The sequence below is a fragment of the Mauremys reevesii genome, linkage group 1 (assembly GCF_016161935.1).
Source record: "Mauremys reevesii isolate NIE-2019 linkage group 1, ASM1616193v1, whole genome shotgun sequence".
NCBI classification, from domain to species: domain Eukaryota; kingdom Metazoa; phylum Chordata; order Testudines; family Geoemydidae; genus Mauremys; species Mauremys reevesii.
The window spans coordinates 114667321-114688819 of NC_052623.1; the positions used below are offsets into that span (position 1 = coordinate 114667321).

General features: G+C 45.8%; 2 protein-coding genes across 4 annotated transcripts in view; one reads left to right on the plus strand and one right to left on the minus strand.

Moving 5' to 3' along the window:
* The window catches only part of TMEM255B (transmembrane protein 255B), a 111445-nt gene extending 97802 nt beyond the window's left edge, over positions 1 to 13643 (plus strand). The window contains exons 8-9 of the mRNA XM_039542425.1: positions 2897 to 3043; positions 12644 to 13643. Coding sequence (XP_039398359.1) covers positions 2897 to 3043; positions 12644 to 12811 — 315 coding nt within the window. The 3' untranslated portion in view covers positions 12812 to 13643. The remainder of the gene's footprint in view (positions 1 to 2896; positions 3044 to 12643) is intronic.
* A 1339-nt stretch (positions 13644 to 14982) lies between these two features.
* Positions 14983 to 21499, minus strand: part of GAS6 (growth arrest specific 6) — a 71054-nt gene continuing 64537 nt past the window's right edge. For 2 of the 3 annotated variants that reach the window (XM_039542419.1, XM_039542403.1), the window contains one exon: positions 17260 to 17834. In XM_039542419.1, coding sequence (XP_039398353.1) covers positions 17683 to 17834 — 152 coding nt within the window. In that variant the 3' untranslated portion in view covers positions 17260 to 17682. Of the gene's footprint in view, positions 15460 to 17259; positions 17835 to 21499 lie in introns of those variants that run through there. The other variant, XM_039542411.1, reaches the window with a different exon arrangement.

The following is a 21499-nucleotide window of genomic DNA, read 5'->3' on the forward strand; positions in this document are numbered from 1 at the left end:
GGTCTGCTTTCAGGGCCTCTGCTGGGATATCGTCAGGTCCAGCCGCCTTCCTGTTCTTCATCATGGTGATGGCTTTTCTGATCTCGTCTCTGGTTGGTTTATCGCAATTGATTGGGAGGTCCTCGTTGGCTGGGTCGATGTCTGGTGGATTTGGTGGTGCTGGTCTGTTCAGGAGTTCCTCAAAGTGCTCCACCCATCTGTTCATCTGTAGTTCTATTCCTGTTATAGACTTTCCCTGCTTGTCTTTAACGGGACGTTCTGGCTTGCTGAACTTTCCAGACAGTCGCTTGGTAGTATCGTACAGCTGTTTCATGTTACCGCTATATGCTGCCTGCTCTACTTCTGCTGCCAGTCCATCCACATAATCTCTCTTGTCCTTCCTAATATTCCTCTTCACTGCTCTGTGGGCTTCAGCATACTCTTTTTGAGCTTTGGCCTTTGCTGCTCTAGTCCTGCTGTTGTTGACTGCTGCCTTCTTCTTCTTTCTGTCTTTTATCTTTGTCAAGGACTCTGCTGTGATCCACTCTTTCTGCTGGTGTTTCTTAATTCCAAGCACTTCCTGGCATGCTGACCTAAGTGTGTCTCTCACTTTCTGCCATCTGTTGAGTACACTGTCTTCCTCTTCCTCAGACCGATCCTGTAGTACTGAAAACTTATTCTTCAGCGTCAATCCAAAATCTTCCTTGGTCTTATGGTCCTTCAGAAGGTTGACGTTGTACTTCGCTCTTCTGTCTGACGCGTCTATCCAGTTCTTCTTCAGCTTCAGCTTCAATCTGGCCACCACTAAGTGATGGTCGGACGCCACGTCTGCTCCTCTTCTAACTCTAACGTCCTGCAAGGATCTTCTGAACTTCTTGCTAATGCAGACATGGTCGATCTGGTTTTCTGTCATGCCTGCTGGCGATACCCAGGTACTCTTGTGGATCCGCTTGTGAGGAAAGATGCTGCCTCCTATGACCAGATTGTTAAGTGCACACAGATCCACAAATCTCTCTCCATTCTCACTCATCTCTCCCAGAGCATGGGTCCCCATGACTTGTTCGTATCCTGTGTTATCAGGTCCAATTTTGGCATTAAAGTCTCCCATAAGGATGGTAATGTCTTTGTCTGGGAGAGTCTCTAATATTTTCTGGAGTCTGTTGTAAAAGTAGTCTTTGTCCTCCTCTTCACTGTCATTGGTTGGAGCGTAGCAATGAACAACATTCATCTTAATCCTCTTCATTTTAGTTCTGAAGGATGCTGTGATGATCCTGGGACCATGTGCCTCCCAACCAATCAGTGCTCTCTGTGCCTGCTTGGACAACATGAAGCCTACTCCCTGTGTGTGGTGTGCGTCGCTCTCTTCATGTCCTGAATACAGCAACAGCTCTCCTGTCAACAGTCGTCTCTGTCCAGCTTGCGTCCATCTTGTCTCGCTAATGCCTAGTAGGGTCAGGTTGTTGCTCCTCATCTCTGCTGCAACCTGCGCCGTCTTTCCTGACTCGTACATGGTCCTCATGTTCCATGTGCCGATGGTAATCCTCCTGGCTGCAAGAAGGGTGATCGGCTTAGTGGCTTCCTCGCGGCTTTCACCACCCAGCGTCATGCATCTTCGAGTTGAAGACCCTTCTTTTTCCAGGCTAAAAGTCTCTGTTAACTCTATTGTTGGCGTTTCTGTAGCAAGCTGATTTTTACAGGGTGGAGTTGCTAGCCCCACGCCCAACCCTCCTCCTTTACCCTGACTTGGGACAGGCAGATGGCCCCAAAGGACCTCTCTGGTGGAGTTGACGCTTCCCTACTCCTCATTAACTAGCTATGAGCCTGGAAGACATGGATGCTGTCCCCCAGGGCTTGACACAACAGCCCCCAATCCTTCAAGTTGCTCTGCAGGATCGGGGCCTACGTGGCCAAACAATACAAATCAGACATGAAGAGCCCTGGGTGCTGCAGGGGATTGTTTTACAGCAGGGGTGGGCAAACTTTTTGGCCCGAGGGCCACATCTGGGTGGGGAAATTGCATGTAGGGCTGCGGCAGGGGGTTGGGTTACAGGATGTGCAGGAAGGGGCTCAGGGCAAGGGATTGGGGCAGAGGAGGGGTATGATGGGGCTCAGGGCAGGGGGTTGGGGTGCACAGTGTGGGAGAGGGCTCAGGGCAGTGGTGCACAGAGGGTGCAGAGTGCAGGAGGGGGTGCAGGCAGGGGGCTCAGGGCAGGGGGTTGGGGTGCGGGGTCCAGGCTCCAGCCTTGCGCCGCTTATCTGGAGTGGCTTTGGGGTGGCAGTGGGGCTAAGACACGCTCCCTGGCCCTGCACCGCTCTGAGAAGCGACCAGCACCATGTCCCTGTGGCCCCTTGGGGAGAGGGGACAGAGGACTCCATGAGCTGCCCTTGCTTGTGGGTACCACCCCCGCAGACCCCATTGGCCAGGAATGGGGAACCACGGCCAAAGGGAGCTTCGGGGGAGGTACCCACAGGCAAGGGCAGCTCATGGAGTCCTCTGGACATTTCTTAAGGCGAAACAGAAAGCAGCTGTGTAACTTCAGACCAAAAAAACCCCAGAACACCCTATTTCTAGAGAGTAAAGTAAAAGTGTGTGTGGGGAGAACTTTTAATTTCAAAGTTCTGTGGTTTCCCAACTTACTTTTCTAGAGGGTACAGTGGTATTGTGAGGGTTAATGTATTAATGTTTGAGATTCTTGTTTGGTTGGTACAATCAAAGTAGAAAATAACATTTTTATTAGTATAAAATGGAAAATGACTTGTATAGTGTGTGTATTTTTTATGCTGGGGAAATAAGAAAATAGAGAAATCAAACATTGTCAAACGATCTGATCAGTCAGTTTGATGTAGTCAAACTCGTTTTCCTTTTTCCTAATCCATGGTTGCAGTTTGCTAACATGTTGTTGTCTTTTGTGTTCAGCAGGCACCTCTGTCCCAAATGGCCTTTAGTTCTGCCCCCCCTCCTCAGATCTTGTACAATCCAGCCCAGCAGATCCTGACATACGCCGGTTTTTGTCCCTCTGCTGCAGCTCTTCCTGCATATTCAGCCTATCCTTTACCTCTTCAGGTAGAGTACAAAATGACATTTTTCTTGTTAATCCTCTTGAAAGCCAGATGCTTCCCTGTGGTATAAATCCTGCGCTGCTAAATCTTGTCTGCTGGGGGGTTTGGGGGAGGTTGGAGGTGGAAGGGAAGATGGATTGGTTGCCTAAAACACAGACTCTCCTCTATTTTTACAGAAAAGGGCAGTCCAGATACCATTTTTAGATCTTCCCCCCAGGATCGTTATTATGTGTTCCTTGGTAGTGCCTAGGAACCCCAATCAAGGATCAGAGTCACACAGTGTTAGGTGCTGTACAGATAAACAAAGACAATCCTTGCCCTGGAAAACTCACTTTAGAGCAGACAGGATACAGTAGGTGGACAAAACAGAGGAGTGGGGAAGGCTGGGAGGATGAGAAGCATAAATGAGACCAGTTTAGCAGAAAAGCAAAACTTCCCACCTCACCACTTCCTACTCAGTGCCAGATGGGAGTGATTTGTAAGCATGGCAGCAGAGGTAGGTTTTAAGGAAGGATGATAAGGTGAAAGCATTACAGTTTTTCCCCATGCATAGGGAACAGCCTGGGTTGTTAATAGCATCAATAGCAGCATGAAGGGCCATTGCTGTATATATGAGGTATTAACTTTGAAACACAGTTCTCACGGTCACTAATCCTCTATATTGACGGAAACAAACTGAATTGTAAAATGGCAATTGCCTGAGAATAATTTGAATTTTGAACAAGCCTGGAGTGAGGAATTCAGTTTGGCACCTGGACTAGCAAAATTAGCCAAAGAAATCTAATCTGCTCCCCCATCTTTCTGCTGCTACTCTGGCTCCACAAAAAAAAAAAAAAACTGGTCACCTCTCTGTAACTGTTCTTTGAGATGTGATGCAGACATGTACTCCGTGTACAGGTGTGTGCACACCCCAGCCACCGGAGCTGGAGAACTTTGCATAGCGGTGCCTGTAGTGGCCGCACTCGCCCCCTGCGGCCATAGCCCCTCTCCAGGCCGTATAAGGGTGGCGCTACCCTGACCCCCTCAGTTCCTTCACCCCCAGTGTCAGGAGTACAGCCTCTGATGCAGAGGAGATGGAGGGCAGGTCATAAACAGACATCTGCCTCGCATCGCGAAGAGCAACATTTATGGGTAGGTGACGGTTCTTTCTTCTTCAAGTAGCTGCAGCTGGGTATTCCATGTGTGAGTGCTTCCCAAGCAGTGCTTGTAGGCGGTGGGGCTCAAGAGTCTGTATAAAGGAGGACTGCAGGACTGCCTTCCTGAAGTGTGCATCTGATCTGAATGTGGGCATAATGGCATAATGGCTTGCAAAACTATGCACAGAGGACCAACTGGCTGCCCTGCAAGTGTCCAATATAGGAATGTCATTTAGAAATTCTGTTGACGTTGCCGGCGCACTCGTGGAATGAGCTCATAGCTCTTGAGGAGGCATAGCCTGGGCTACTTCATATCCTGTCATGCTACAGGAAGTTATCCACCTGGAGATGGTCTGTGACGAGTCTGCTTGACCCTTCAGTTGTTCACATATGAAACAAACAGATGAGGTGAGGAACGGAAAGGTTTAGTTCTGTCCAGATAAAAAGCTAGACATCGCCTGACATTCAGTGTGTGAAGATGCTGCTTCTCTGGGGTTCAATGCAGCTTAGGGAAGAACACTGGTAGATATATAACTTGGTTCATGTAAAACTGGGAAACAACCTGAGATAAAAACTTAGGGTCTGGCTGCAGGGTTACTTTGTTTCTGGAAAATGACCCATAAGGAGGTTCTGCCATCAAAGCCTGCAACTCACAGACGCTTTGCAGATGTTATCACCACAAGGAAGGCAGATTTCTGACACAGAAGAGGGAAGGAAGAAGTTTCAAGATGCTCAAATGGGGGTCTCGTAAAAGCCACTAAGACAGTATTAAGTCCAACAATGGAAATTGCTCTTTAATTGGTGGGTGGAGATGAGTGACTCCTTTCAAGCACCTCACAGCATGGGTTTTGAAAACATGGACTTCCCATTGATGGGCAGATGAAATGCTGGAATTGCAGCCAGGCGGACTCCCAATTAACTAAGTGCAAGACCAGAAGGCTGAAGGTGTAACAGGTACTCCAAAACATTCTGGATACAAGGCAGCATCGGTTGAACTCCCCAGGCTAATGACCATACCGAGAATTGCTTCCATTTGGCCAAACAGGAGATTGAAGATAAGTCTCATCCCTCCCTGGGTCTTTGGGACCAGGAAATACCAGGAGTAGAACCCCTGCCCCTGATGTTACAGGGGGACCTCCTGTATTGCCCCCAAAGCCAGTAAAAACTGAATCTGCTCTAGTAGCAGTCTCTCATGAGAGGGTCCCTGAAAAGGGATGTGGTAGTGGGTAGGGAGGAGGGTTGGAGAGGAACTGTATGGCATAACCCAGGGGTTCTCAAACTGGGTTGTGACCCCTGAGGGGGTCATGAGGTTATTATGTTGGATGTCACAAGGTCAGCCTCCACCCCCGCTTCTCCTCCAACATTTATAATAGAGTTAAATATGTATTTTTAATGTATGGGGAGGGGGTCGCACTCAAGGCTTGCTGTGTGAAAGAGTCCCAACCACTGTAAAAGCAGGCCAACCTGTCTCCGAACAGGGGAGATGGAGGAGAGATTACCACTGGACTGCTGTCCTGGACACACACATCAAAATGGGTGCTAGCTAGGCACCAGGAGCATGAGGTCCGGCTGGTTAAACCCTGAACAACAGGACCTTCTCTTCTGGGATCTGTGGCTCTTTATGGTACAGTCCTGCTGCCGCACAGGAAGGGAAAATTGTCCAAAAAACCGCTGAGAGCTGAATTGCTGTTCGGCCACTGACCGTTCTAGTGGTGTCTCTTAACTGCCAGATTATACATTCCCAAAGCACGCAAAGTATCTCGGGATGCCTCAATGGTCTGCCGCACATGGGGAACAGTGCCATAATTCTCCAGCTGTAAGGCCCTCCTCATGGTGACAGCTGATGCCATAATTCTGGCTGCTGCAATAACGTCTTGACAACCATGCTCCTTTCCTCAACAACTGTCAAAAAAGCTTTTCCCTGGAGGGTTCTGGCAAGTTGTCTGCAAGCTTAGACATGGCTGCCCAATTGACAGTCATATTTAGAAATCAAAGCCTGCCAGATCCCGATGTTCATTTGATTTATACCTGCCCTGCTGAGCACTGTCATTTGCTGCAATCACTAGCAGGGAGGTAAGGGCCAGCTGGGAGTAGAAACCCTCACACCCTTGTGTTGGAATGAAGTACTTCGCCATAGGGGAGAATGAAGCTGGGGTATTCCAGAAGGCCTTTGCAAACTTCTTGAGAGCCTCATTTAGCAGGAAGGCTACTCTCCCTGGAGCTGATGATTGGAGAACATCCAGCAGCTTGTGAGTGCTCTCTGGCAGGAATTCTGCCTGGATACCTGAGGCTGCTATCTTGGGAGACCCTGGTATGCCTTAAACTAAGTCCTCGGACACTGAGGGAGAGGAAGATTCCAGCACAATAGATTCATCCAGGGAGGATGAAGAGGCGGTTTGCTGCACCAATGATGGATTCTATTCTTGCACCACAGGATCTGGTTGGAAGAGCTCCATAAGTCCCAGGGGATAGGGGAATGGACTCAGCGGTCAATTGTAGCTGTGACGGTATGGGAGCAGAAGTCACTGTCGGGAACAGTGATTGCACTCTGGAGTGCGACCTCAGGACTGAGGCACATCTCAGAGATTCCAAGGAAGCCACTGGGCATAGGCATAAGGCATTGGTAGCCAGCAGGCATCGGGCCAAGAACCACTGTCCCGACTGTGGAATCGATGCCGAGCTTAGTGTGAATAATGATCTGAGGGTGATCTCTGATGCCTATCTGACGAGGACAACCCTGACCTTGAGGGATCCCAGAGGTTCTGTGGTGACAATATGGGAGCCAGCCCCGATACAGCAAAGAACCACTCAGACTCCTTTGAAGCCCAATCAGGATGCAGCATTGGTGCCAAAGAGGAGTGGGGAATCAGCACCAGTGGCACCAAATGGGACATGCTCCCACTTGGTACTGGGAGAGGCATCGGCACGGAGGCTGGCACTGTACTCAATGATGGGATCTGCTGCCAAGACAATGGTGCTGAAGGATGCACCAACTTCAAGGAGGCCTTCCCTGCCAATCCCAACCTCGAATCCACAGTCTGCAGCACAGGTGGTAGGAACTGCAGTGCCAGCGTGCTCGGTATCTCTGACACATAGCCCGAGAGTGCCAGGGACACAATGGAGGACTAGCTGGTAGATGCCATAGCACCGGAGAACTCATGAACTAGTAGAGGTCCAGGATTGAGAGGCAAAGCAGGTCTGATGCCGGCTCATGTGCCATCAATGTGAAGACCATCAGCACTGGTGCCATCATCATCAGTACCAGACCCAATGGATGTCCCATGGTCGGAACTGGAGTCAACAGTACAGGCCCTTGCTGCTCACCGCACAGTACTGAGGAGCGGGTGGATGGACCTGCTCCATCCCACATGCCAGAGGGACTGCAGTGCTGGTCAGCACTCCTAGAAGAGGAGGAGGAATCTCGCTGAGCCCTGGGATGATCCTGGCTCATTTTATGGGACCTCTTCCTGACCACACCAGAGGGGAGTGAATGACCCCTTTTTCCTCTTGAGGGAGATGCCAGATACCAAGTGCAGAGTGGCATCATTTGCCAGATCTGAAGGTGACCAACTATCTGATGAGGGCCTCGGAGCCAAAGTGGGCCTCATGGCCTGCTCCAGAAAGATGCTGCTTCAACCGCAAGTCCCCTTTGTGACCGACTTGCAGAGTGAGCCACTTGCTGTAATGTGTCCTTCAACAAGCACCTGCTGTGGGGGTTGCTCTTGGGGATGGCCAAATACTCTATAACACTTAAACTAAGCCTCGGGTACTAGTCAGAAAACGGAGAGTGAAAGTGGGAGGTGAAGATTCCATAAAGCTCTGACTCTAGCCACAATCAGTGAGAAGGAACTGAAGGGATCAGGCTGGCGCTGCCCGTACACAGCCAGGGGAAGGGCTATGGCCACAGGGCATAAGCACCGCCCCTGCGGGTACTGCTAGGCAAAGTTCTTTCTCTCTGGTGCAGAGGGCATGCACATGCGCACACACACAGGGAATTCACAGCTACATCTACTCAAAGAGCTAAGGTTTGATCCTTTGCTGCTGCCCTGAAATCCCCAGCATTCCCTGCTCCAGCTGCGACTACAGGCTCCCTCACCTTTCTGCTCTTCCATGACATTGGCCTGTGACAACAGCAGTGTTTTAAAAAAAAATGCCCTTAAGTTTGCTGTCCCTGCTGGTGTTTCTCTGCTGATCTAGGTGCTACCGCTCACTGCTTTAATTGATTGACAAACTGCTGCCTGGGGCAACAGCAGAGCAGTACAGTGTAAAGTCAGCGAAGTCCTGGTGGAAAGGAAGGTCTTGTGGCTAAAGCTCAGGACTGGACTTGGGGGCCCTGAAGTCAGTTCCTAGCTCTGCCACAGACCACCTGTGTGACCTTAGGCACGTCACTTAATCTCTGTATCTTGGTTCCTCAGCTGTAGAAAGGAAATAATTAATAACTCTGTGCCTCGCAGGAGTATTGTGCAGATAAAAATTCATTCATGTTTAAGTGCTCAGATACTACAATGATGAAGGCCAGGAAAGTAAAGTAAGAAGCACCACAGAAAAGCCTGCATGCAAATAAAACCTGCAAGCCTGAAAATGATACCCTACATTCTTAGAACTTCAGAGTCTGAAAACTGAATGTGGTCATTTAATTCACCACAATTACTCCTGTGTGTGTTTATAGACCTTAATGTGCTGGGGAGAGGCTAGTAATCAGGGATCATTTTCAACTGGCAATGGAGCTGAGAGTTTCTACAGATTATAATTAAGTTCAAATCAGTATGACCTGAGAGTAGAGAGACTGGTGTGAAGAACAACCAAAAGATATGACAAAGAAAATAACCAAACTGAAGAGATGCACATTAAGTATTTAGTGGTCTGGCATATAAAAACCTGCTCACCTTTCAAAAATAAATCTGTCACTATTTTATCCAAAATTCTTCAACATTTTCCTATATTGTTCAATATTTTTGTAAGTGTGTTCATTTGCCTTTTCTTCTGTTCATGACAATCGGAGGCAGGAAGCACCTGCAGGCTAGGAGAGATCAGATGCAAGCTTTAGTCTCCACAGGTGAAAGCTATTAATCCTTCTGGAAAAAAACAGCCTTGCTCCATGTATATGAGAATCACATTGCTGGGTGGCAGGAATGAGTTACAGCACTAGTATAAAGGCTTACGTATGTGAGCAAACTCATGATTGGCGAAGATGTTCACTGCAGGCTGTCTAATAATTGTTTCCATTTTTGGACATTTTGTAAATAATCTGTTCTGAAATGGCCAAATTCTTAGACGTTACCTACCCCCACTACTGAGTAAATCTTTGGTCCTAACCCAAAGCTTAGCTCACATTTACAGAAAGCAGAAATGACAGTTGTCATCTGTGGGTCTGCTTTCCCACTAAAGACCTAATCAAACTGAGGGTGCCATGTTAGTGATTTGTATAGAACATGAGCACAAAGTGCCTACGTCCCATTTTCAAAAGTGATGTAGGGTGAGATGTACAAAGGGATGTGGAAGTTGCAGTGCTGAGCATTGCAGTGTCTAACTCCTAGGTACCAGACAGTGGAATCCCCACCACCGCCTGAGGTGCCCAGGCTCCCATGCACTGAAAGGGGAGTTTTCTGCCTCAGAAGGGGATCTTGAGAGAGCTGAGTTGGAAGCTGGCTATGAGCCTGAGCGAAAAGGGTGCCTGGCTCCACAGCAGGGAGTCTAGTAGCCCAGAGAGCCCTGGAGCCAGCTGGGATTCTCAAGGCTCCTTCCTGCAGGGCCAGGTCTCCCAGCTCACTTGCAGGTACCCTAGATGCCTGGAAAGCACCTAGGCTTTCCAGTGGTACCTGCTGCAGCAGTTGGAGCCAAGCAGTGTCGCTGCAGCCCAGTGGTTAGGGCACGAATGTAGGAGACACGTGAGCAGGGATCTGAAGTTGGGTGGTCTCACATCCCAGCTGAGGGCCCTAACCACTAGGTCAGGACACACACACCTGACTGTGGGTCTGCTCAGAGTTAGAGACAGAGTTTCCACAGGCAGGCCTATGCAAAGCCACCTAAGTGCTGTGTGCAGTGCTCTGTAGACTTAGCCCTTAGGTGCCTATGTCAGTCTCACTGAGACCTAGACTCAAAGGTATTTAGGCACCTACCTCATTGATTTCTAGAGGCCTAAATTCCTTTGAGGATCTGGGCCTAAGTTCCTAACTCTGGAAAATGGGACTTAGGCACTTTTAATAATTTAACCCCATGGCAGTCTCTGCTGGGTTAGGTAACAGCTAAAAATTCAGGACCTGAGTCCACATTGTGCTAAACTCAACTGGTCAACGTACTGAGGGGCTCTGGAATAGCTAGTAGAGAATCATATTGTTATAAAAAGGTAGAATATTATTTCTGAAAACAAACTGTTTTACACAGATATAAGCCAGTGTTTTTTATTTAACGGGGGAGGGATAGCGCAGTGGTTTGAGCATTGGCCTGCTAAACCCAGGGTTGTGAGTTCAATCCTTGAGGGGGCCATTTAGGGAACTGGGGTAAAAATCTGGGGATTAGTCCCACTTTGAGCAGGGGGTTGGACCTACGGAGGTCCCTTCCAACCCTGATATTCTATGTTAGAGCTATTTCTAAAATTGGCATATAGCACAGTTTACTCTAATGCTACCGTATAGCCATTCTCATTGGCAATGCCCCTGATCAAGTGAATGGATAATTGAACAGATAATTATGATGGCAGTAATGGTGGTTGGTCTAGCTGTTACTGACAAAGGAGAAACTAGACAACAGAGAGGAGACTCTAGGCCTAGTGTGAAAATATTTTAACTTTACACAATGGTTAGTATTTGTTGTGAGTGTATGTGCTGTAACCAAGCATTTGTATCCTTAGAAATAAGGTAACATTTTTATTACAAAATCCCCTCTCTCAGGCCTTATTAAAGCTGTTTAAATCAACCCCATCCATAAACAGAGGAGGAAATTATCTTCTCCAAAGCACACAGAGGCTTCTTGAGTCCAAAGCTTTAATGTCTCTTCTTGCACAGAATTCTCATTGAGCATGTGGAGGGTAGAATGAACAATACAGGGGATCTCAGATCTGGTAAAGGAGAAATTTACCTAGGTGCAATGGTTACCACTACTACAATACCACTATTATAGAAAATGATGATTTTTAAAATGTTAAGTACCTGGGACAGTGAAATTTACTTGTCAGATTTTGCATTTCCCTTATCTTGAAAATAGTTTTTTTTTAATTGAAAAATTTCAGGGTCTTTGAATCTGAGCACTTCAGAGCTGGCCACTCAACACTTCAGCTGACACCTTTGGAATGGCAGGTGATTAACATCTGAAGGTCAAAAATGAAATCCTGGCCCCACTGAAGTCAAGGGCAAAACTCCTATTTAAAATAGTGTCAGTGTGCCCTTTTGTTTTTAACAAAGTGGGTGAAGCATTAGTGGTTGAAGATGGGCTGCTTTCGTAAGCACCTCACTCCACTCCAAATCCAAAGGAGCCAGAGTATTACAGTCCAGGCAGTCGTACATATTAGAGATCCAAATCTATCTATCTATACACCACCCCCACACACACTTATCCAGGGGGCCATAAAGTGGATCAGAGAATAGGCATCCTATACTGAAATAAGGTTCAACCTTACCCACACTATCTTACTTAAACTGTTATGACTTCCACCCCTCATTTAAAATAGCTGTAAGGCAGAGCTGTTTGGCTGTCTGTGACACAAGGGGCATGTGAGCCTGCCCTGTAATTTGGACTGTGTGGGCAGAGGACTCCACAGGGGGAAGTAGGTATATGTGAGTGAAGAAGCACCAGAGACAAACGCAGACACAGCTGGGAGCACAACCCTGGAAAAAGCCTAGCGAGAGACTTGTTTTGAGGGTAGGGAGGTTGCTGGCTGAAAGAGGTTTTGGTGTTGAGAGCAAGGATGCTGCCCTGGTGTTTGGTTGCTCCTCTGTTCAGGGAAATAGAATTTTGTATATGATTTGTAGACAAGATTGCATCAAAGATACCAGACTCCACCAACAGTTGGTACAGAGCCCTGAACTTTGACTAGCTTATGAGATCAAAAAAGGTAACTATTCTCTGTAAATGCCTACAGCCCTAGGATAGTTTCCAGGTAGCAATATGAATTTTAAATAAACATCTGCATATCCCTTAAAGACCACTCTGCTATACTGATTTACCTGGGAGACTAGAGTATCTTTTTTTTTTTGGTGCAGAAGTATTTTATTCAGTTGCCTAGATGGAGGGTGAATTGCATGCATAAAACTCACATTAAGACTAACTTAAGTGATAAGCGTAAACTGTCTCACCTCGCTGTGCACTGTATGTTAGTCTTAACGTGTGCGTTACCACCACCACAGGGATGTCCACATTACAGATGTGTGAGAGGTTTAATGGTACATACTATATACATTTAATAGAGTATAGCTGCAAACATGTCTGTAATCCCTTACTGAAGATGGCATTTTTTCTTTGTTTAATTACAGCCTGCAAGCCATTTTCCAGCATCATCATCTACGGATATTTCTTTATCTGATGATACTCAGCCTCCATCTCAGTCCAGCTCGAACTATGGTCTCCCACCCAATGCCCCACCACTATACACACCAACTTATTTCCTGCCAGAAGAAAAGCCTCCACCGTATGCACCCTAGAACACAATTACATTTTAACTGATTTTTTTTTGTAAAGACATCTTTGGAAACTCTGAGCTGCACAGGAAGCAAACTATTAAGGAAACTGTGATGTGTTTATGATTGTTCTACTTTTAACCCCAACTCACTGTGAGCTAACCAGAATCCTGGAAACCTAAGACAGGCGTGTCACCAGAGGAAGGTATCAGTCACCACACAGTTTGCATGTAGTCAATTGGGACAGTGCTGTCTGGCTAACATGAGCATGATTTTCTCTCTCAGCATAATACATTGTTTCTTCTAGTGAAAAAAAGTCACTAAGAAAAACACTTAGGATACTTGGTTCCATTTTCATAAACCCGTATAGAGTGATACTTCTAATTAGAACTCTTATAGGCTGGTGAATATACATGGGGAATCTGGATTGAAAGAAATGAGATTTTTTTTCCCCTATACTATTCAGTTAAGAGCCCTTTTTTGGTAAAAATGTTGTTCCAATAAATACTGTGTGACAATTGTTTGACAATAAAATATGCTGTGTTTGTATATTTATACTGTACCTAAGTCGGTGTACACATCACAAGAAACTGGATGAAAAATTCAGAGGTCAAGATCCCAGTTAGTATTGTCCTATTCTGAAAAGGTACAAATATAAAATTTTATTTGAACAGGGCTGTTTTAATTCTGTTTGAAATGTCTGAATTGTGTACCAGTCCAGCTAATGCTAACAAAGATAAAATGTCATATCAGTGAGCTAAAGGTGCAATTTCCAGCTAAGTATTTAACCTGTATATAATACTTAGTACAGTACTGAACTCTGTATTTTTCCATATACTGTAAAAGGCAGATGAGATGGGGGCAAATGATTCCTTTTCTAGTAAAAATGGAAACTAAAATACTGCATGTTGACCTAAATTATTATGTAAAAAGAGACCTGTCCAGTAGTTTTGAAGCTGTTGCAATGCATTGGTGAATGCTCAAAGTGTTCCTTTTTCCCCATCCAGCCTTCCACTACAGAGAATTTAAAAATACATAAACACATAGCAACTCCTGTGGAGGTAGCATCCAAAGGAAAGACATGATCTTGTACTCCCTCTTCTGGATAAGTAGCAAGCACTATTCTCAGCTATCAGGGATGACAGTGCTTAAACAAGGATGAAAATAATTAATTAATGACTCCCTGAGTTGCTGATTCCTCCTGCAGCACCCTAGGGCCTCAATGTTCTTTGCCACACCAGGACTGTGGGACAGCACAGAAAATGTGGTTTGCTCCATGGAGCTAGCTCATTGGGCAGCAATTAATCCAGTGCCACATTGGAAACTTAAAAAACAAGTTTCACAACAGTCAGAGTGCAAAATGGGAAGGGGGACATATTTTATCCATAAGTTTTTAAGCAGTTGTTACAGTAAAAAATTAAAGATATATTAAGAATACTAGATTGCTTTCCTTCAAAGGATGTGAACATCTGAACAGCTGAAATCACAGCAAAACATTAAAAAATGAATTCAATACAAAATATCAAATGTTATTCAACATGCACCAGAAAAACCTACCTATTCAGTTTAGAATGGTTTCTTAAAAGGATCAGGATCAGGGCAGGAGCAAGGCAAACAGAATTTTTGCACTCAAGCTAAAAAAAATAAAAAAATTTAAGCAAGGTGGAGAGAAGAGTAAATTACTTTCAAAACACATGAGCTAGTGATTTTAGTTTATCATAAGTGCTTGGATTTCCATGACTGTATAATATAACCACAACAAACAGCTGAGTTTCTCAGGCATAAAATAAACTGCACATATCCAATTTTGTAGTATGTGAATTTTGGCTGGTTAGAAGCATAAAAGGCACATGGTGTGAACGCTACGTTTTAGAATGAACCGACACCATTAACTTCAGTTGCTTAGCGAACTACATGAACTGCTTCAAAAGGGAGGGTGGGGGGAATGGAGATTTCACTGTTTCTGTAGGATTGATTGAGGAGGAAGGTATGTGTCCTACTCTGATGTCTCACTGCTGCCAGTTAGAAAGCAAAGGTGTGTGGAAGAAACCCCCCTATCATCACCCTCACCTTTCCTCCCAGGTTGAGTGCTGCTGTATAGTATTATAGATGTCATCAGTTTAGAAATAATACACATTCCCATATCCTCCATATTTTTATACTGTAAATCCTAACTTTTTGTCCACACAAAGCAGGTATATAAAGTCGTTACACACACAAATAATTGGAGCAATTTTTGCATCAAAATGATGCATTTCCCATGTATGTCAATTATTTCAATTAACTTTTTTTAAGCACAGTACACTGTTATAACCTCTTTCACGTAATATTGAGTGTGGAATTGCACAGCACCACCTCATACCACAAAATTCTTATTTCCAGTATCCAAGATAATTCTGGCACTATAAATATAACCATTGGCATTAATAAAGGTCACACAGATTTGTGACTCATACATGCCACACAGCTATTTGTTTGGGAAGTACTGCAGAAATAACACAAATGCTAGAGGTGAAACTATTTTGCTAGCAGGTGCTCTTTGAAAAGAACAAAGCTTAAAATCGGTTTTGTTCCTCCAATTAGTAGGAAGTGTCAGATGTCTTCCAAGCTTGTGCTGTTTTCTTTAGAGCTACTTCAAGTTGGAAGGATGAGATACTGATGTAGGAAAAGACCTGAAATGACCAGAAAAAACAATACAATAGAGAATCACCATAGGCTATGATACGTATGCATTCCCCAGTAAGGCTGGAAACGAGAAACCTGAATAAAACATTTCCTAGGCCCTAATCATGTCACCAGTTCATCCATCATCATCTCCTAACAGAAGCAGCATCTGGAGTATTTGGATTTCTCTCCCCCCCATTCCTCAAAAAGGTAAGACAAATGAAATTATGACTGGTATACACAACCTATTCACATTCCTCCTGTAAGCCTGTCTCCTTTTTCATTTACTTTCAGTAAATAAATGTCCTTCAGAACTTTTATCTGGTCCCCTTTGAATGTGCATAGACTTCTGCTATTTGTCCTTCTTTAAAGCACAGAAAGCTTGTTGCCTGACTGAAGCTGCAGACCTGACTTTCTCAGTCTTGCTGCATCACCCTTGACTGTCTGGCTCAGGGAACCAGTCAGTCTTGATGTTGCATTATCTAGTGGCTAGATAATGTTTTCACCACATGGGATACTCTATCCAGTTGCCCATCCTTTTCCTGGGGAAAGTTCTATCTGGATAGTTTGGCTACAACTGCGGGCAAATTTGGAGGTTATTAGGTTAATCCGTTGTCTCTCTCTCTCTAGCTTTGACCAGGTAAAACGCTGTATATAAATGCTACAGAATATCTATAAAAAGATTAGTAAACTTGGGTCTGTGCCATACTGACCCTTGCAAGCCCCAGACGTCGTTGCTCTGACTCTCTTTGTAAAATAATTTGTCACCTAACGAATCTAGAGTGTATTTAAAAAAATTCCTTAAACAAAAAAAAAAATCTCAAGTCAGCCCACTGGCATACCCAGTGTTATTTGCACTATGCATGAAATTCTAGCTGTACTCCAAGAGATCCTCATCCATAAAATGTTTGAATTCTAAACATAACAAGATACTTATCACTCTCAATTTGTTACTCTAATGCAAAATATGGGCCAAGTGCTGCATGCTTTCAAATGTCTCTGGAGGAATTCCAGTCATCCTAGAATCCTCTGGATGACATCATCTCAAGAGATGCTCAGCACCTTGCAGGAGTCGTCCCCATGCTAGTAACCTCTGTGGAGGCTGGCAATAGCTGAAAGTGAGTAGACAAAACAACCAACAATTTGCACAGAGCCAGTGTGCAGCAGTGAGAGAAAGAGTCTGATCCGCCTAAAACAGCATTGGCAAAGCCTACTGTGTCTATCCTGAAAAGCCCTTGCTGGTAAGCATGGAAATTAACACACTTTGTTCTGCTGCATCCTCTGGTGAATAAGCCCATAGACATTCTCAGCCAGACTACTATCCAGCCTGGGTAGCTCACACTTAATCACAAAGCCTCAGTGCCCCTATAGGCTCACGGTGAGTGAGCCAGCTTAAAAATTAAGTAGCAAAAGTTACATCACTGCATGATATTCCCTGTTCTCAGTATCTTTCATCACTTGCCTCACTGATCACTGACATAAGACACTTTGGCTTCTACCTGAGCTAGGCTTTTCTTTTAATTGTTTCTTGCTGACCCAATATTTCCTCTCACTTTCAAGTTCTCCATTGACCAAGAGCTTTTTCTAAACGTTGTGACCGAGCCTGTTATCTCTGGAGAGCATGATACAAAACAAATCCTAAAAAAACCGCACCCACACATCTCCCTGCCACCTAAATATGAGCTTGCTCTCTAGTCTAGAGCCTACTTACAGCTTTTCAGAGGCCAATGAACACACTAGTCATTGAAAGATGAATAAAATGGTATCGGCTCTGCAAATCATCCCCCCAAGAAACAATCTCAGTGCAGTTAAGAAGTTTTATGTAAATATTTTATTCTTTCATATTTTGTAAATCAGAAAGCAGTGTTTGGTAATAAAAATAATACAGCAATATTATTTTTCTTCCAGTTCACACTGACATATTACCAGGTTTTCCGCATTACAGCTATCCATCTGCCTTTTTACAGTCTTAACATTCACTTTAGGTATAATCTTCACTTTTGGATTATTAATCTTAGTCTTCTGAACTATTTACAAATATATTACAAACTCTAAACCTCAAAGCAAAGAAATATTTCAATAATCAATTTGACTTGTGAGGATCAGTAGCGCCTACATAACTTCAGTGTTTAAAGAGAAACTATACACATAGTGCGGGAAGTCTGAATAATTTATATCTTAAAAAAGCATGGAAAGTTTTTGAATATAAAACTTCTACATTGCAGTGGTACCTATTGACCAGTCTCAGTTGGAGGACAAGAATGTGATGTGATGTCACTGTGCTTGTAAAAAGCCTCATCTAAGTCCAGTGCCTTATTATTCATCTTCACAGTCATGCAGCCATGGTAGAATGCAGTGACTGGAGTCGAAGTGACAGGAACATCTGTGTAAAAGCAGAAAAAAATTTCTTTAACTTCCTTAAGTTTCAACAAACACCATCCCTACCAAGTTTAGATGACTGGTACTTGGATTAATTCTAATACATTCCCATTTCCTCTCCCCGATTCTGCACCCTTCCATTCCACCCTCATGGTAAGCAGAATGCAAGAACACTTTCTTTCATATTTAGGGCCTTTTCTTGAAGGGACCTCACATGAGCTTCCATTTCTACACACACACAAAGAGGTCAAAGGCCAGATCCTTAGCTGGTGTAAATCAGCGTAGCTCTATTGAGGTCAATGGACCTAAGCCAGTTTACATCAGCTGAGGATCTGGTCCCACACTTTGAACATTAGACCCTCATTGCTTTTCCATTTCAACGTAGACTCAGACTTTAAGGCCAGAAGGGACCCTCGTGATCATTTAGTCTGACCCCTTGCATAACAGACCACAAAGCCTCACCCACCCACTCCTGTAATAGACCCACAGCCCATGCCCAAACAGATGCAGGTTTTGCATCTGTTATTCTGGTAGCAGTGGCGCCAGAATAGGGGCAGCCAGGGGCCATGGCCCTTCCACTTTTCACCAAGGGCCTCCCGCCCCTCCTCTTCCCCGTGAGGCCCCACCCCCCAGCCAGGGCAGCAGCTGGAGCCCAGCAGCAGGGGGTGCCGCACCACAGACCCTCCACCTGCCCAGGGTAGGAGGCCCAAGAGAGGAGCCCCCAGCCCGTGTCCCCGTCCCTGGACCTCCCACCCAGGGCAGGTGGAGGTTCTGCAGGTCCTCACAGCTGCCTGGCTGCGTGGCTCTTACCATGGCCGGGCTGCAGCTCTGAAGCCCCGTCCCCCAGCCAGAGTCAGGTCAGCGTAAAAGCCAAGCGGGCAGCTGCAAACCCTCCACCTGTCCTGGGAGGGGGTGCACAGGGCAGGGACACGGGCTGGGGGCTGCTCTCGCCTCCCCCCAGCCCTGAGCAGGTGGAGGGTCCATGGCTCCTGGCCCTCTCTGGCTTCTGGCTTGGCCGGGGGTGTGGCCTCAGAGTGGGGATGGGGCCAGAGAGGGCAGGAGCTTTAGCCCCTCACTTTTGGGAAGGCTCTGCCGGGGCTGTTTGGCAGGGTCTGGTGGCAGACAAACCAACTCAAAGGAGCACCAGATCCTGCCAGAACAGATGCAAAACCTGCAGACATATCTCCACACTACGACCCCCATTCCCTCCCAATAACACACCTTTCAAGATCCATGGATCCTACAATTGCCTACTACAATATGCGGTGTACCTCATCCAGTGCGCGAAATGCCCCAACAACTATGTGGGTGAAACCAGAAAATCACAAGGAACTCACACAGGACCATGATAAAAGACAGAAAGCACCCTATCACCTGGCAGTGTTGCCAACTCTCATGATTTTTGTCATGAGTCGTATGGTAATTATTAAAGTTCCAGCTCCTGACGTGGATATGTGATGATTTCAACCTTCATTCTTAAAGAAAAAGCAAGTTCCTAGCCCTTGTGGCTGTGGAGAAAGCTTCAAAATGTGACCCCAGTGCACCCTAAAGGCTCAAAAAGCAGAGGGCAAATAAAAATCTATTATTTTTACATAATCTCATGTTTTTAAAGCCATTCTCATGATAGTTGGTGAGCCTGATTCATGATTTTTTGAACATTAGAGGTTGGCAATACTGAAACTCTCTTCATAAAGTGATCACTCGATCTCTGACTTATCAGTCCTCATCCTCAAGGGAAACCTGCACAACACTTTCAAAAGACAAGCCTGGGAGCTTAAATTCGTAAGGCCTTGTCTACTCTATAAAGTTTTGTCGGCAAAAGTTATGCCGCTTGAATTAAAGCCACTGTTGCATGTCCACACTAATTCCTTGTGTTGGCGGAGTGCAGCCACACTAACAGCTCTTGCATCCACACAGAGAGCAGTGCACTGTGGTAGCTATCCCACTGTGCAACTGGCTGCAAGGTGCTTTGGGAAAGGTTTGCAATGCCTCATGGGGCAGGTACAGTGTCACATGATGTAGGCTTCTTAATCCCATTGTTCCAGGGCATCCTAGTAGATTGTCAGCTGCTTTTTCAACTGAAGTGCGTGTGGGGAGGGAGAGGAGACTGAGTGTCTGCGGCAGGGGAGACAGCAGGCTCACTGACCTATTCTGAGGCAGGGGGAGGGGGACACCCCCACACATCAGCCCCCAGCTCTGCTCGGCACAGCAGTCTCTCCCGAAGCAGCCCACTCTGCCTGCGGTTCTGTGATTCCTACCAAGTTCTCCCACAGCCTCCTCAGCTGCCAGGAGCAGCATCCTGAGCCCTCTGTGCTGAGGATAGGGTTGGCTAGGAGTCTCCCAGAATCGGCCTCAATTTCCGGGTTGCTATTGAAAGCAATCTGGGAGTTTTTAAACAAGCCAGAAGTCTGGCAAGGCAAGCTCCTTATCTGCCCTGGCTCGGCAAGGCTCCTGGAAGGGGTTGGCATGTCTGGCTCCTAGGCGCAGGCGGCCAGGGGGTCTCTGCACGCTGCCCCCACCCTGGGCACCGACACCGCAGCCAATAGGAGCTGCGGGGGTGGTGTCTGCAGGCAGGGGCCGCGTAGCTTTGTAGTGTGTACACCTCCCCTGTTTTGCCAGCAAATCTTCATAGTGTAGACAAGGCCTAACTCTGCTAGACACAAACTCATGGAATAAATAGAGATACTGAATTAATGGTTTATTACAACAAGCTGTAACCCTCTAACCACCTCCTTTGGTCTTCTGACTGCAGAGGTGTTAACGGGCAACTCTACCTTGAACTGTCCCTTAGAATGTGCTGTCTAGTTATGCTAAACAATCTGTTCCACCCTGCACTGAGCTGTGATGCTGGAAGTCCCTTTCCCAGACCTGAAGAAGTGCTCTGTATGGCTCAAAAGCTTGTCTCTCTCACCAACAGAAGTTGGTCCAATAAATGATATTATCTCACCCACCTTGTTTCTTTAATATCCTGGGACTGACAGGGCTACAACTACACTGCATATCAAGAAGTTAATAACATTCTCTGGAAAGGAGCTGAAGGCAATAATGCTTCCTAAATTATCTCACCCTTTTAAGAGAGCTTTAATGGGCACATAGAAAACCTTTTATTCAATGCCCACTAGTGGCCATATAAATACTGAAGCCGGAAAAAAGACAGAAATTTAGCACATGCCAATAAATTAGAAGAAAATTGTTGATATTATTACTAATTTCTATAATTCTATCACCTAGTCTCCTTAAACACAGAGATTAAAAGGCAAAAAGCACACAATAAAACCATTAAATGAAAGCTTACTGAGATAAGTGTCCTCTTTTATGCCCTGAAGGCCACTAGCTTGTCTGTCTACAGTTTAGGCTAAGCTGAACAAGCTGGTTGCGTAACAGAAAATGATGAATTGCCAGAAACTCCAACAATGGGGAAGGAGGGCGGGTTGTGGAATGGACATGAGGAACACATCTCAAAGAAAACCAGTTACGGAACAGGTAACTGTCTTTTCTTCTTCGAGTGCTTGCTCATGTCCATTCCATATTAGGCGACTCCCAGCAGTTCCCCTGAAGGCAGGTAGGAGTTCACGGCTGCGCAGATCGTAATACAGCTCTGCCGAACCCAGCGTTGTCTCTGGCCGGCTGAGTGATGGCATAGTAAGACGCAAACACGTGGACCGAGGA